Genomic DNA, 16,824 nt, shown 5'->3' on the forward strand with positions numbered 1-16,824 from the left:
TAGTCAGATGAGACCAAAATATAACTTTTTGGTATAAACTCCACTCGCCGTGTTTGGAGGAAGAAGGAGGATGAGTACAATCCCAAGAACACCATCCCAACCGTGAAGCATGGGTGTGGAAATATCATGCTTTGGGGGTGCTTTTCTGCAAAGGGGACAGGACGACTGCACCGTATTGAGGGGGAGGATGGATGGGGCCATGTATCGCGAGATTTTGGGCAACAACCTCCTTCCTCAGTAAGAGCATTGAAGAAAGGGTCATGGCTGGGTCTTCCAGCATGACAATGACCCCAAACACACAGCAAGGGCAACTAAGGAATGGCTCCGTAAGAAGCATTTCAAGGTCCTGGAGTGGCCTAGCCAGTCTCCAGACCTGAACCCAATAGAAAATCTATGGAGGGAGCTGAAACTCCGTGTTGCCCAGCGACAGCCCCAAAACCTGAAAGATCTGGAGAAGACCTGTATGGAGGAGTGGGCCACAATCCCTCCTGCAGTGTGTGCAAACCTGGTCAAGAACTACAGGAAATGTCTGACCTCTGTAATTGTAAACAAAGGTTTCTGTACCAAATATTAAGTTCTATTTTTCTATTGTATCAAATACTTATTTCATGCAATAAAATGGAAATTAGTTTTTCTGGATTTTTTTTCTAAATATATATTCTGTCTCTCACAGTTGAGGTGTACCTACGATGAAAATTACAGATCTCTCCATTCTTTGTAAGTGGGAAAACTTGAAAAATCGGCAGTGTATCAAATACTTATTTGCCCCACTGTATATATATATATATATCAGAAAAAGCTAATTTACAATGAGCAATACTTCAATACTCCACTGGTCTTGATTATGAAAAAAGATGATAGAAAAGTCTAACAAGATTGGAACTTACCTCCTTTTGGGACTTAAGCTTATTTTTGTTTGTATATGCTTACTCGTGCAGGGGTATCCCTCCAGCTAAATCAAACACAAATGATGAATTCAGGCTCACTCAAAAATGACAGGAATCTGTGTTAGATGACCCAGGCTCATTGGAAATGTGTGATTCTGCCATTTTTGCAAAACCTGAAATACCTTGTTTAAGGTACATTTCGCTGCACTTTGCCGATGGCACATCCACAAGAGGCGCTATCATTTTTCTCCATTGCAGATGTGGGTTTATTAAAATATTGATATTGCATAGCTTGTTACATGTTTAACGGCAGTTGAACTATCCAGTCTCTGGCACTAAATAGCATGTTTAATATTCTGCAAAACGTGACTGTGGCAGCATTTTATGTTGTTTGTTGTACATATAATGGCAGTTCATAAATGAAATGTCCTCTATTGCATTTAAAATTAACATACACCTACACTAAAACCTAACTGATAGTGTTAGCAAAAGCAAATGTGAGATGAAAACTTATTTGCCAAAGCAACTCTTTTGACTCCTGTATCAATATCATAACTAGGGATGCAAGATATGAAAAATTGTAACCGATACTGATAACCGATAATTAAGTCCTTCTCATGGCCAATGCCGTGCAGTTTGTGCACCCAGGAGAATACAAAATCTAAGATTCACTGATTAAACTGATAATTTAGTAGCTCTAACTATAGTAGGCCTAACTATAGCAAAGTCCTGTCCTGTCCTGTTAAGTCCTGACTCTTCAAATGTTTTTTATTTTTTGTGTAAGGCACCACAATACTTTGTAACAAGAATTATGTCAGAACTATGGTTTATCGGCAATTAACAACTCATTAACAACAAATTTATAATCAAATATTTCATGCATAAAGAAATGCATCTATTCAACGTTTTTAGTGCACGAGGATGAGAAAGTTATATAGTCTTTAAGCAGTGTTGGGAGTAAGGCGTTACAAAAGTAATGCATTACAGTAACGTATTACTTTTTGCTGTAACGCAGTAGTGTAAGGCATTACTAATCAATTTTCAGTCATATTTTACTCAGTACATGTTCAGTAACGCTTGCATTACAAAACATTTTTAGCCCCCAATTATTATTATTATTATTTTTTAAAATTTAATTTAATTTAAAGTTGGGCTCCTACTTTTTTATGTCCCTAGGGCTGGGCTTTGGGCCAATATTAACATCATAGTTCAGACGCGGGCCGGGCCTCGGGCCTGTTTTAGGCTTCTCCTTATCTTTATATTTTAGACATCCATCAATTATTGATGAAAAAAAATTGCAGCGCTGGTGGAAACAACATGAGTCTGTGCTGCCGCGACTGTCAAGAGCCGTCAGCACAGCTGAAGAGTTCTGCATTCAAATACACGCAATAAAGCAAAAGCCCCAGCAAAAGTAATTACCATGAATGTGTCCGCGGGAAATAGTAAGGATTCGCCATCTCCTCGTTAGACGCGCCTTAAGAGAGAAGTGAATCTTCACGGATAACAATTGTATTAAATAGTTTTTGTTTTCGTTTTTATTTATTTCGTTAAGTAGCAATTTAAAGTTTTCTTTAGATATATTTATCATGTCCGTGAGGCATGTATTTCGGTTCATTTTTGTGAAGCGCTCCTGTTCAAGATAAAAGGACGTTTTGTTGATATTGTGAGTGCACACAAATAAAAGTAGACCCTTTACAGTTCAAAATTATGTATTACTCTTACCTTTATGAGCACAAATTATGGCGTACGTTGTTTCCATTGAAAACAAAATTGCAATTGATTGCGCTGCTGCCTCCATGTCCTGCGCTTTAGCTTCCACTCTCCGCACAAACTACTGATGCAGCGCACATTTATCTAGGTTTAACGTTTAAACATTGTTATATGCTTGAAGTGTTTTAGTATATCTATAGATTTTATTTTAGGCAAGTCATGATGATTTGAGAAGGCTAAATTGATCAAACATAATCTATGATCAGCCTGCCGGTCTGTCGTTACTTTAAGAAAGAAAAAACTTATTTAATGAACAAAAAATGCTCCAAACGTTTTTTCTAAATGATCTTAATAAAAAGCCAGAATGAAATATAAACACTTTGCCATTAGGGCAGGGCTCTAGTGCATTTTGTCATTTTAGAATGTTAAATTCTACTTCTGTGGATATTTTGGTGAAAGTAACTCAAAAGTAATACAGGAGTCATGTAACGCATTACAATTCTGAGACAGTAATATTGTAAGGTAAGGAATTACTTTTAAATAACAGTAGTAATCTGTAATGTATTACAGTTTGGAAGTAACTTGCGCTTGTCTTTAAGTCACGTGTTTTCAAATACATTATAAAAAAAATGCATTGACATTTGTCAGCCTTGAAAAAAATGAAAAACAAAAGTGCATGCTCAACAAAAATAAAGTGCATCCTCATACCAAGGTTGTTAAGTCGCAACACTGGTTATCACTTGCCCACCGCAGCACCATCCCTCACTGTCATTTAGATTTTTTTAATAGTAATAAAAATCATTTAGTTCAGTTAGAGAACAGACACTACAATTAAAACTGAACGTGGCTGCTCAATGCAGCACACCAAACGAACGACAGTCGCGCATCACAGATCAGATTTCATTTATCACCTGAGGAGAGTGAGTCGAGCTGACTGACAAGAGTGAGGTGGACAAGATGATGGCAGAAGAGTTTTGCCACTAATTTGAAAGTGAAAATAAAACGCGCACAGAGCTTACAAGCTATTTAAAACCGAAGGAAAGCGAGGAAAAGAGAGACGACTCAAACGACGTCCACCCCCCATCCACCGAGGTGATACCGGTAAGGTGTTGACACACGTCGATTAACCAGTGGGAATATTTCCTCACTGTCACAACCCTACTTGGTGCCTTTTTTCCTCCTTTCGGAATCATAATATTTGGTATTATGTTTGGGTGTAAAATAACTCAGCAATAATCACTGTAGGAGATTTGAAATGTGTCCCTGAGTTTTGAAAGATTCAGATTATTTTCTGCAGTGCAAATGGGTGTAAAGGCAAAAAGCACAGGGAATTGAAACAAACGTGCACTGAGTCTTCCAACACAGCAAAATCCAACAGTGTAGATTAATGGAATCTGGCAGGCATTTATCCTTCCTTTGCAGCCCCTTTAAAAAATGCACTTACAATTTTTTTTTTTTTTATGAGTTCAGCATGTCACTAAATGCATACTCACACAGTAACACGTATTTGGGGTTGTTGAGAAGATTTTTTTTTTTTAAGTTTTATCTGCATTTATTATTTCCGTGATCATTATTCCAGTCTTCAGTGTTACGTACATGATCCTTGAGAAATCATTGTAATATACTGATTTGCTGCTCAAGAAACATTTACTTTATTATCTATGCCAATTCTTTGATGAATAGAAAGTTCACAAGATCAGTAATAAAAATATTTTCTAGCAATGTAAACCAAATGTTCATTTTTGCAAGGCATTAAAAATGGACGTAAAAGATCCCTAAATGTAAAATTCAAAAGGATTCATATGGGACACTGCTGATCAATGCACCAAACAAGTGAGCTGTTCTATTAAGCACGGCTTATTTTCTGTGTGGACACACTGTGTTCTGATGATTTCTGTATGAATCTTACTCTTGTTGCTGAGGGAGCATCTCTCTGCCTGTCCTGTTGGTAATGGAGGGGATGATAAAGTTGCTTCGCCCACCTTATTGGCAGGGGTTTGCAGCTTTCCAAAGGCCTTGTAAATCTTGTTAGGAGGAAAGCATGGCAGGTGTGGAGGATTCTGCTTCCTCTTTGCGTTTGCTGCCTAGATAAATCAGCTCGGGCAAAAAAAGACTCCGATCTGACACTAATCAGCAGCCAAAGACAAACAGTTGTGAGCCCAGCGGGTAATGGTGGAGTATTCATTTGAGATTGGCTTGCATTGTCTGCTGATCTAGCAAAGGGATTGTCTACTGAATATGTGGCCTTGAAACGGGATAGATAAACTCAGACCTTTCCTTTAAAACTGCCAAACAATATCTGTCAATATCAAACCATCAAAGCTCGTCGGTTCCACAAAGCTTAATGTGATCTACTCTGACCATCATTAACCACAGGAGTTACTTTAACTAAAAAAGAGAGTTCACAGGAACAGTTCTTTACAAAGCACACCGCACAGCTAATCCATGACTGAATGTAAAGCAGTGGAAAAATTCACTCACTAACACACTAGGGCTCTCTTAGAGTGACCTTTGCTTCAGAGATATTTACAGGGCTTTCACTGAGCTTTTTTCCTTACAATCAGGATCGCAGTGAGCCGTTCAGACATTGACCAGCAGAGATAAGCGATAATGAGGGAGTCTGAAGGACAGCTGAAGAAGCCTTTAAAGAAAGTGTGAGAACTTGGGGTGTGAATCTTTTATTTTTATAATAATGCCGCCTCCTAAAACACCTCTTTTTAGCCAAATTCTAAGGCATCATCACAAATATATTTCGCCCATTGCCAGAATGCATTGTGATGAGCTCAGTGAAAATATTAATCCAGGAAGTTTAGGGTGAGTAAGATTTTGTAAGTAATTAATCACTTTAATTAGCAAGGATGCATTAAACTTGATCTAAAGTGACAGCAAAATACATTTTACAAAACACTTCTATTTAAAAAAAAAAAAATGTTTTTGTTTTTTGTTTTTTACTTTCTACTCATCCAAGAAAATTAATAATACAATTTTAATAATAAATGTTAGTAATAATATTTTTTTCTTCATGTGACACTGACGGCTGAAGTCATGGCTGCTGAAAATTAAGCTTTGCCATCATAGAAATAAATTACATTTTAAAATATATTTAAAAATTAATTTAAAAATTTAACACAATATTATTATAATTTTTTAATTATATAAATGCAGCGTTGGTGAGCATAAGGGACTTCTGATGAACTAATATGATTATAAAATATTAATATTATTCAAATATCATTAAATAGTCCAGTGTAATTACATATTGATTGTATATTATATATTTCATATGCTATAATTACAATTTCTGACCAACATTTGTAATGTTGTGTGTAGGGTGAAGATGAGATGACAATAACGTAATAATATTAGTAGGAGGCCACACTTATTATAATCATGCATGATAAATGTGTGTGGTGTGTGTTAGTCGTGTGTGTGCGTGTATTCCCGCTGATTTGACTCATGCTTTATTCAGAGTGTGCGCTTCGGGGGGCCGTTTCTCCTCAGTAAAGCCGGCCCATCAGCAGCGTAACCCAGTCGACTGAGCACAGCGGGGCAAAGGGGCGGCCTCTGTCACTCCACCGACAAAGAAACCAACACTCTGCCCTTAAAACACTTCACACTATTTTCACCTCAGCCTGGTCACTTTAAACAATGGTTCTTAAGTCTAATATAAATGATAGATCTAAAGTCTAAGATAGCATATTCAAATAATAATCAACAGTAAAATCACAGTACATTAAAAACCAAAAGTAATAATGCAACAAGAATTTTTCATTAGGAGTGAAAGCGTGTAGTCTACTAATGAAAGACATATCCCGAGCTCTACAAATCAACTGCATGCAAAATTCATGAACTCAAAGTTACTCAGAGACCTTGAAGAACCATACACATTTAAATATATTAATGTGTGCCCTTAGCAAAGTATCCTCTCATTAGACAGGTCCTCTTTTGCTGTGGCCAGAGGAAATAAATTCATATCATGGCTTACTGATTCCTGTCTGTGTCCAAGAAGTCCAGCAGCTCTATTTTGTTTACTTGAAGGCATACAAGAAGGATCTCCCTTCCCTCATTATTTAAAAAATGACATTAACACACCAAATTTCAGTGCATCGTTTCCTCAATATAGATTAGATATAGCAAGAGAGGAAATCTTTGCATCTAAATATAGTTTTACACAATGCTCACTAATTATGAACTCAATGGCAGTAAAGTGCACGGCTGAGGTCTTCTAATTGTGCTGTGAGTGCACAGGGTCTTTCTTTTGTCAAGAGACCCAAAGTTCTCCATGGGCGGTCTGTCAGAATTAATCATTTATGTATTTAAGGAATGTGAGGTCAGATCTGAAAGCCACAACAGAGCTCTGAACTCATGCCAACACTGCACATAGCAGGACTGCACAACACACATTCAGGTCAAAGTGCACCAGGATGTGCTTGAATCTCTAAAACAAAAATCTGACTGATATGGCAAAAGAAAAAAGAAATATAAAAATAATAATAACAAAATAGTTTATTTCACTCATAAAGCAGCAAACAGTCTTGACTTTTTTCTTTGTGTCTGGTTTTTGAATACTGTACTTTTTGCTTCAAATCGAAGATTGTCATCATGTAACTCATCTTAGAGCTGGTTGGTTTTATTCAGGGTTTCTAATGTCTAGATTTTTAAATGCAGAAAATGGATGAAAAACAACCTTCTTGAACCAAGACTTGAGAAAAAGTGGGCGATCATGTTTGAGTTCTATACTCCACGGCTTTTTAGAAGGGATTCAGCAAAAGTCTGTTGCCATTAGAATGTGATATTTGGTGATAACAAGTATGTAGAACTTACCCGCTTGCGGAGGTTGCAGGTGAGGATGAGGTTTCGGGAGAAGGAGTTGGCGAAGGCCGTGTAGAACTCCAGCACTTTGAGTAACGCGTCCCTCCGGATGACATGCAGGTCGCAGTATGTCAGAGCCCTCACGTTAGCACAGGCATGAGCCAGTGTGGATTCCTTCCAGAACACATCACCAAACACATCACCCTTACCTGGGACAGGAGACAGGGAGTATAGTTTGAAACGACATCACAAATAAAGTTGCTGGTAAAAAGTATTCAAACCCTTTGGATATGCCTGGATTTTCGCAATTATTCAAACTTGTAATTCATGTACAATTATTCAAACTTGTAATTCTGACTTGTATGTCAGAATTGTGAAGAAAAAAAATCTGAATTTTGAGTTTGTATCTCAGAATTAATGGTTTATATCCTACAGTTCAGACTTGTGGGATAAAAAAGGCCAAATTACCTTTTGTATTTTTTTTATCCCGTGGCAGAAACAAGCTTCAATAGGTAGATCTTACTACAGTATGACATAGATACAATATCTTCTAAGTTCACACACCACACTCAGGAGAGAATCTGTACAAAGTACCCAGTGTTCTGTGCTTTTGATGAGGGGCATCATTAGGAGCCCAGCAGGTTTAGTCTGGTGGGTTCAAGTAAACGCCTTGGGGCTAATTTACTCACAGCATCTTCGCATCTTATTTCATTTCATAATCATTAAAGCAAAAGAGCATCTGATACAAATCCCCATTAGAGAGAAGAGACATTAACTTCCTCTCTACAGTGTCTCATAAGGTCTAATGTCATGTCGTTTGCAGTTACACACAAGTTAGTGAAGGGCACGTCACATTCTTGTGGCAGCAGTACATCAGCAGACTCGAGAAATGGAGATCAAGAAATAGTCCATTTGAAGAGAGAGAAGTCTTAAAACGTGCCTGTATGCGCACGTGTTTATCAAAACAAAATTGTTGTCTTATTTTTATTGTTCATTGTGGAATTGGTTCCAGGCTCAGAGTTAATAAGTTAAATAAAGAGGTAGCAACTGTCCTTTTGCATGCGCTGATTTGTGACTGCGTGTTTTGAGTTTGAGCTCCATCAAGTTGATTCTTTATCGTCTATTTTCTATCTTAAAAACTATTTTATACACTATCATTTTCGTTTCTATAATATGTGAATATATCCCCTATAGCATTATAAAACAAAACCAATCAGAGCGCCTTGTTATCACTAGTTTTATTTTGATTTCTTGAGTCTGCTATTAGCTTATAGCCCGTTAGCATCAGCAGCGTGGCTGCCGCTAATCTCTCTTAGATTGCTAATACTCTATTCACACACATTACCATTGTTTCACTGTTACTTGCTTAAATGGTGGATTTGTGTCTATCTTTGAGTGCAGGTGAGGACACATTCGAGCAGCATTCGGTGCAGCTGGAGCTGGAGCCTGTGGAGAAGTAGATCCGCTACCTGGTGGAGAAGCAGGCCCAGCTGAGAGAGCGGAGAGCCGCGCTGGAAATATCCCGGGTAAGTATACAGCACGCTGCTAACACTCCCACCACCTCTACTCCGTGTGTTTCTCTGCACAGACCCTGTGCACCCAGGACACGATCTTCCCAGATGTCCTTCACTCCGGCGCCGGAATGCCACGGACCCTGGGTGCACCAGCAGCGGAAGACGCGAGCCAGGCCCTGGGCGATGACCTCTCCCCCTCCGCTTCCTCCAGTCTTCAAGATCTCCACCCGGAACCGCTTCGCTCCCCTCCGCGAGATGGAACGCGACGCTGTGATCGTCAGAGACTCCATCGTCCGGCATGTCCGTGCTACGTCAGCTGAATGTAAAGTGCACACTCACTGTTTCCCTGGTGCACACTCACTGTTTCCCCGGTGCTCGTGTTCTCGATGTTTCTGCGCAGATACCCGCGATCCTGAAGGGCGACGAGAGCATCGGTGCTGTCGTGCTGCACGCGGGGGTTAACGACACCAAGCTGCGGCAGACGGAGACACTGAAGAGGGTCTTCAGGAGCCTGATAGAGACGGTATGCAGCACATCGCCTGCAACAACGATCATCGTGTCAGGACCGCTTCCCACGTATCGACAAGGACACGAAAGGTTCAGTAGACTTTTTGCTTTAAACTAATGGTTATTGTCATGGTGTAAAGAACAGAAACTGCTCTTTGTTAATAATTGGAATATTTTCTGGGAGCGTCCTAGGCTTTTCCGTGCTGCTGGCCTGCACCCCAGCAGAGTCGGAGCGGAACTCCTGTTCCGGTTTAACTCTTTCGAAATACTTCTGCTTAATGTTACACTGTTAGATATGCAAAATAAATCTCTCCTGTCTCTTGCTCTGGCTACTATGTATAGACCGCCAGGTCCATATACAGATTTCCTAAAATAATTTGCAGATTTCCTCTCAGATCTATTGGTCAATGTTGATAAAGATCTAATTGTCAGAGATTTTAACATTCACGTTGATAATACAAATTTCCTTGTATCATGCATGCTGCGTATTACTGATATTAGTTATATGGCTCCGCGTTATCGTCCGGGCAGAACTATTGTTCCAGCCACCAAAGACAGATTCACAAATAACCTGCCTGATTGATCTCAACTGCTCTGTGTACCCATAAATACACATGAACTAGACGAAATGACTAGCAACATGGGCACTATCTTCTCTAATACATTAGAAGCTGTTGCCCCCCTCAAATTGAAAAAGATTAGAGAAAAACGTACTGCGCCATGGTACAACAGTTATACCCATTCTCTCAAGAAAGAAACTCGTAATCTTGAGCACAAATGGAGAAAAACTAACTTAGAAGTTTTTAGAATTGCGTGGAAAAACAGTATGTCCAGCTATAGACAGGCTCTAAAAGCTGCCAGGGCAGAGCATATCCGCAAACTCATAGATAATAACCAAAACAATCCAAGGTTCTTATTTAGCATAGTGGCTAGATTAACAAATAAACACACGCCACCCGATCTAAATATTCCCTCACAGTTTAATAGTAATGACTTTATGAATTTCTTTACTGATAAAATAGATAACATCAGAAATACAATATCAAATGTATATTCTACTGCGTCTAGTATTTCAGCTTCATTCATCGCACCCAAAGAAAAACTGCAGTGCTTTACAACTATAGGACAGGAAGAGCTAAATAAACTTATCAGTGCATCTAAACCAACAAAGTGTTTATTAGATCCTGTACCCACTAAACTACTGAAAGAGTTGTTACCTGTAGCAGAAGAACCGCTTCTCAATATTATTAACTCATCGTTATCTTTAGGTCACGTCCCAAAACCATTCAAGCTGGCGGTTATTAAGCCTCTTATTAAGAAACCACAACTAGATTCTAATGAACTGGCAAATTACAGACCCGTTTCAAATCTTCCGTTTATGTCTAAAATTTTAGAAAAAATTGTCTGCTTAATTGTGTTCCTACTTGCAAAAGAATTATCTCTATGAAGAATTTCAGTCAGGTTTCAGGCCTCACCATAGCACAGAAACTGCACTTGTTAAAATTACAAATTACTTGATTCTTGCTTCAGACCAAGGCTGCATCTCATTGCTAGTATTACTTGATCTTAGTGCTGCGTTCGACACTATAGACCATGACACACTCATAGATCGATTACAAAACTATACTGGTATTCAAGGGCAGGCTTTAAGATGGTTTAGATCCTACCTGTCCGATCGCTACCACTTTGTTCATTTAAATGGGGAGTCATCTCAATTATCACCAGTAAAGTATGGAGTACCACAAGGATCTGTCCTAGGTCCTCTGTTGCCCCTTGGTAATATTATTAGAAAATATGGGATTAGTTTTCATTGTCATGCTGATTATACTCAACTATATATCTCAGCAAGACCAGATGAAACTTCTCAACTATCTAAGCTAATAGATTGTTTAAAAAATTTAAAAGATTGGATGACCAATAATTTCCTCCTATTAAATTCAGATAAAACAGAGATATTACTTATTGGACCAAAAAACAGTACACAGAATCTCTTGGATTACAATTTGCAACTGGTACTGGTACTGTTACATCCTCTAAAGTCAAAAATCTGGGTGTTATATTAGACAGCAACTTGTCCTTTGAAAATCATATTTCCCATGTTACAAAAACAGCATTCTTCCATCTTAGAAACATTGCCAAGCTTCAAAACATGCTACCTGTTTCTGATGCAGAAAAGCTAGTTCATGCATTCATGACCTCTAGACTGGACTATTGTAATGCACTGCTAGGTGGTTGTCCTGCATCTTCAATAAACAAGCTACAGATAGTCCAAAATGCAGCAGCTAGAGTTCTTACCAGGTCAAGAAAATATGATCATATTACCCCAATTTTACAGTCTCTGCACTGGCTACCTATTAAGTTCCGTATCATTTACAAAATATTATTACTTGCCTATACGGCCCTAAATGGTTTAGCTCCTGTGTACCTAACTCGTCTTCTACCACGCTACAATCCAACCTGCTCCCTAAGGTCGCAAAACTTTGGACTTTTGGTAGTACCTAGGATAGCAAAGTTCACTAAAGGAGGTAGAGCTTTTTCACATTTGGTTCCCAAACTCTGGAATAGCCTTTCTGATAACATTCGGAGTTCAGACACACTCTCTCGGTTTAAATCTAGATTAAAGACACATCTCTTTAGCCAAGCATTCACATAATGCATCTTATAATCTTGTACTGCAGTTATATCTGATCAAATGTACATTATTATTATTCTTTAGCTTGTGTTGAACATTTTATTTTTGCTTAGATGGAACAGCAGCTACGCTAATTATGTCTCTATTTGTTTCTCTGTTTCTGTCATGGGATTAACATCCCATGGTAACTAGGAATTACAGAAGCTTCAGTCTGGATCCAACCCTTAAATGATCTGAGATGACTGAACACCTGAGAAAAGATAATGCCAACCCCTCAGAGGACCTCAGAGGATGCCAATGCTCAGACAACATACAGAATTTCCAAATTTTGCCATAAGTTAAATACATTAAGGTTCTGCAATATATAAATATATTGTGGAAACTTAATTTCCTGTAGAGCTGCTTTGCAATGATTTGTATCGTAAAAAGCGCTATACAAATAAACTTGAACTTAAACTTGAACTTTTGTTGCAGAGACATTAAAAAAATACAGCTATACACAATTGGACAGATCAACAATGTCCGGATAGTTATTGTTTTGTCCATTTTTAATAAGAGGTTTACGAGCCAGGACTTACTCATCTTTTACAAGAGCAGTTTGCATGCTTAAAAATATGCCTTTTTCTCTTGACAACAAATCTGGTCATTGTTAAAGCACTGGAGACTGTGTGAACTATCAGTGCACATCTCTGTGAAACAAAAGACTCAACAATCAATGGACGGAGAATCGGTCCCCACAGCTCCATTACTGCAGGACAAGGAGACGGCGTGGAAAGAGTAACAAATGCCACATATAACGCAAGGAGCAGACTGTGGACAATTATGTTACTTCGGAGAATGAACATTAGTGAGTTCACTGTGCAAGATCCTGTGTGAAAACCATCTTTTACGATCCACTGCAATAGTATTGTGCCCTTTATAAGTTTATCCAAAGCTTGATATGTTTTGGAGCAGGGGTGTGTGCCCTCAGGAAAAACCTGCAGAGCTCTGAAATATTACTGTAGTATAAACAGGCTAATTGTGCAGCATTGGGCTTTCTTGAGTTTAATGAGAATGCAGAATGTTGTGCAGAAAATATTAACAGAAGTAGCAAAGTATATATTGAAATAATACAGGGTTCTGTATTTGTTCAAGAATATTCAAGTTGCTTAAAAACTGAATATTTTGGATACTTCTCAAGTTTAATTTTGAAAGTAAATTTTTGTACAGGCACATATCTTGCCGTCTTGAGGACTAAATGTTCAAAAGCTATTAAAAGATATTGAACATTTTCAACATTATTGGCTAAGAAAAAGATACACTTTATTGTACACACAGCTGATTTCTTGTGACCACAATGGGGTATGTTGTCACAATATAAGGGGTAAGTTGCCACAATGGCAACTTTGCCAGTTTTGCTATTAACCAAACCTAAGACTATTAGAAATCAACCTTCTAGTAGATCTAGCAAAGTCTAGTTAATTTAGTGTTAATGTATGGTAATGTGGTTTTACTGTGTTCACTTGTGACAACTAACCCCTGAGGTCACGCTTGTATTTTTTAGTGTGGAAAGAATGATTTAACTCACCTAAAATGGCAATAACCTCATCATCCTGAATGACCTCCAGCGATCCAGAAACCACAAAGCAAAGAGTGTCTACGCTCTCCCCTGCATGGAAGATGAGATCTCCTGGAGCGCAGTGTGTGGTCTGGAACTCCACCGCCAAAGAGCGCAGACAGCCATCATTGGCCAGCCGGAAGGCAGGGTGCTCGTTGAACACCTGGCTGTTGAGGTGCACACAGATGTCTGCACGCATGTCCTTAGGACAGATGGACAGAACCTAGCAAATAAAGCAAGGAAAGTCATGTCTTAATGAAACATTCCCTTAACAGTATGTACATAGTTTGATGAAACTCTTCTTGTCATAAAACCTGAATTCATTTGTTCTATTTTGGACCTGTAATTACATAATACAGACTTTTTGCCTATATAGCATTAGTTACATACGTCCTTATATAAATTACACAGCTGCTTATATAAAAAAAAAAAATTATATATATATATATATATATATATATATATATATATGTGTGTGTGTGTCTGTGTGTGTGTGTGTGTGTGTGTATGTATATGTGTGTGTATATACACACACACAGTGCCTTGCGAAAGTATTCAACTGTATGATTTTTCAATTTATACAGATTATTTCAGAATTCTACCTTACATTTTATATATATATATATATATATATATATATATTGTGACGAGTCGGCTGGCTCCCCCCTTATTATCATCACCACCCCGTCCCGTATTCGCCGCCCTTCACCAGGCTCCCGACGGGAGTGGGTGTGTGAGAGAGGAGGGGCGCTGAAACAGCCAGGGCTGGCGGCGTGTGATGAGGCGCACCTGATCCGAATAGAGCCTCATCACCACCGCTGTTTAAATGCCGGGCGTGCCTCTCCTCGGGAGACCGGTCTCTTCCCCGTGCATGCACTCTGGTGTCCTCGTGGGTCCAGGAAGGGAGTGTCGAGAATGGATCGAGTTCCGCACCCGCGAGACGGCTAACGGGCCAGGATGCCGGGCCGTACTATCCCCCGGAAGCGCCGCGGGCCGAAGAAGGACGAAGCCGCTAGAAGAAGCCGCCGCCCCTCACGCCCCGGTCCCGAGAGGCCTTCATTCCAGAACACTGCCCTCCTTCACGAACCCCGCAGCCCGACGAGGACACCAGACCCCCCTGTTTATTTTTGGACACTTTTACCCCCTTTGGACACTTTATTATTTTGTTTAACAAAAGCCTCTCCGAGGCCTGACGCCACACCCACTGTCTGTCGTTTGCTCCTCCCGCCACTATATATATATATATACAGTGCCTTGCGAAAGTATACAAACCCCTTCATTTTTTCACGTTTTGTTATGTTGCAGCCTTATGTTAAACTGCTTTAAATGACCTTTTTCCCCAAATCAATCTACACTCCATACACCCAAGCTAAAACAGAACTGTCACAACTTCGTAAATTAAAAAAAAAAATGAAATAAAGTACACTGCATAAGTATTCAATTAATTGTTCAAACCCTTAACTCAATACTTAGTTGAAGTTCCTTTATAGCCTCAAATCTTTTTGTGTATGATGCGACAAGCTTTGCACATCATCATTTGGCAATTATCTGCCATTCCTCTCCTCACCTCTCAAGCTCTGTCAGGTTGGATGGGGGCAGACACACATTTTCAGGTTTCCAAATATTTGATTGGGTTCAATCCCAGGCTGTGGCTGGGCCACTCAAGGACATTCACAGAGTTGTCTATAAGCCACTCTTGCTGTGTGCTTTGGGTCATTGTCCTGTTGGAAGGTGAACCTTCTCCCCAGTCTAAGGTTCTGAATGCTCTGAACTGGGTTTTCATTAGAGCTATCTCTATATTTTGGTGCACTGAGCTTGTCTTCTACTCTGATGAGTCCCTCAGTCCCTGCCGCTGAAAAACAGCTCCACAGCATGAGGCTGCTACCTGCACACTTTACTTTTGGGATGGTACTCTGCAGGTGATGAGCAGTGCCTGCTTTCCTTCAAACATGATGCTTGGAATTTAGGTTCATCAGACCAGAGAATCTTGTTTCTCACAGTCTGAGGGTCCTTTAGGTGCTGTTTTGCAAATTCCAAGTGCGTTTTCATGAGTCTTCACTGAGGAGAGGATTGAGTCTGGCCACACAGCCTTAAAGGGGAAGTCGTGGCCTAATGGTTAGAGAGTCGGACTCGTAATCCAAAGGTTGCGGGTTCGAGTCTCAGGCCGGCAGGGATTGTAGGTGGGGGGAGTGAATGTCCAGCGCTCTCTCCAGCCTCAATACCATGACTGAGGTGCCCTTGAGCAAGGCACCGAACCCCCAACTGCTCCCCGGGCGCCGCAGCATAAATGGCTGCCCACTGCTCCGGGTGTGTGTTCACGGTGTGTGTGTGTTCACTGCTGTGTGTGTGCACGATGGATGGGTTAAATGCAGAGCACGAATTCCGAGTATGGGTCACCATACTTGGCAGTATGTCACTTCACTTTCACTTCACTTTCACTTTCACTTTTTAAAGCCCAGATCGGTGGAGTGTTGCAGTGATGTTTGTCCTTCTTTAGGTTTCTCCTATCTCCACATATGATCATGGATCTCACCTAAAGTGACCATCAGGTTGTTGGTCACCACTCTAACCAAAGCCCTTCAATTGCTCAGTTTGGCCAGGAGGCCAGCTCTAGGAAGAGTCCTGGATGTTCCAAACGTCTTCCATTATAGATAAAGGAGGTTACATGCTGTGAACCTTCAATGCAGCATAATGTTTTTCTGAACTCTTCCACAGATGTGTGGTTTGATGCAATCCTGTCTTGGAGCTATACGGGCAGTTTTTGGTAACACTTTATAATAACAGCATGCTATGAATCATTAGTTAAGCATTAGTAAATAATCAGTTCATCCTTTATAAAGCATTGTCCCAACATTAATAGTCATTAGTAAGCACTTTATAAATATAGCTATAAATGCCTTGTTCTTTATTTATAAGCATATATATTACAAAGGAGATTTAAAGGCTCAGTTATCTTCCTAACAGAAAAAATAAACAAACACAACAGAATACAGAAGGGATACAGAACTCAGAAATATTTATTTCAAGATGCAAAAGATATTTTTTTTTCTATGAAATTGCAGAAGTTTCTTTTTCTTTTTATCAAGTGTACAGTTGTACAGTTTAATTTGTTGCATCTTGAAAAAAATATTTCTGTGTTCTGTATCCCTATGTGTTGTGTTTGTT

At 39.5% G+C, this 16,824-nt stretch overlaps 1 protein-coding gene across 1 annotated transcript in view; it reads right to left on the reverse strand.

The window, feature by feature from the left end:
* LOC306880012 (voltage-gated delayed rectifier potassium channel KCNH5-like) overlaps nucleotides 1-16,824 on the reverse strand; it is a gene marked incomplete at both ends in the record, with an annotated part of 100,338 nt that overhangs the window by 12,522 nt on the left and 70,992 nt on the right. Inside the window, 2 exons of the mRNA XM_079433276.1 lie at nucleotides 7,422-7,618; nucleotides 13,630-13,882. Coding sequence (XP_079289402.1) covers nucleotides 7,422-7,618; nucleotides 13,630-13,882 — 450 coding nt within the window. The remainder of the gene's footprint in view (nucleotides 1-7,421; nucleotides 7,619-13,629; nucleotides 13,883-16,824) is intronic.

The sequence above is a fragment of the Barbus barbus genome (genome assembly GCF_936440315.1).
Source record: "Barbus barbus genome assembly, chromosome: 14".
NCBI classification, from domain to species: Eukaryota; Metazoa; Chordata; class Actinopteri; order Cypriniformes; family Cyprinidae; genus Barbus; species Barbus barbus.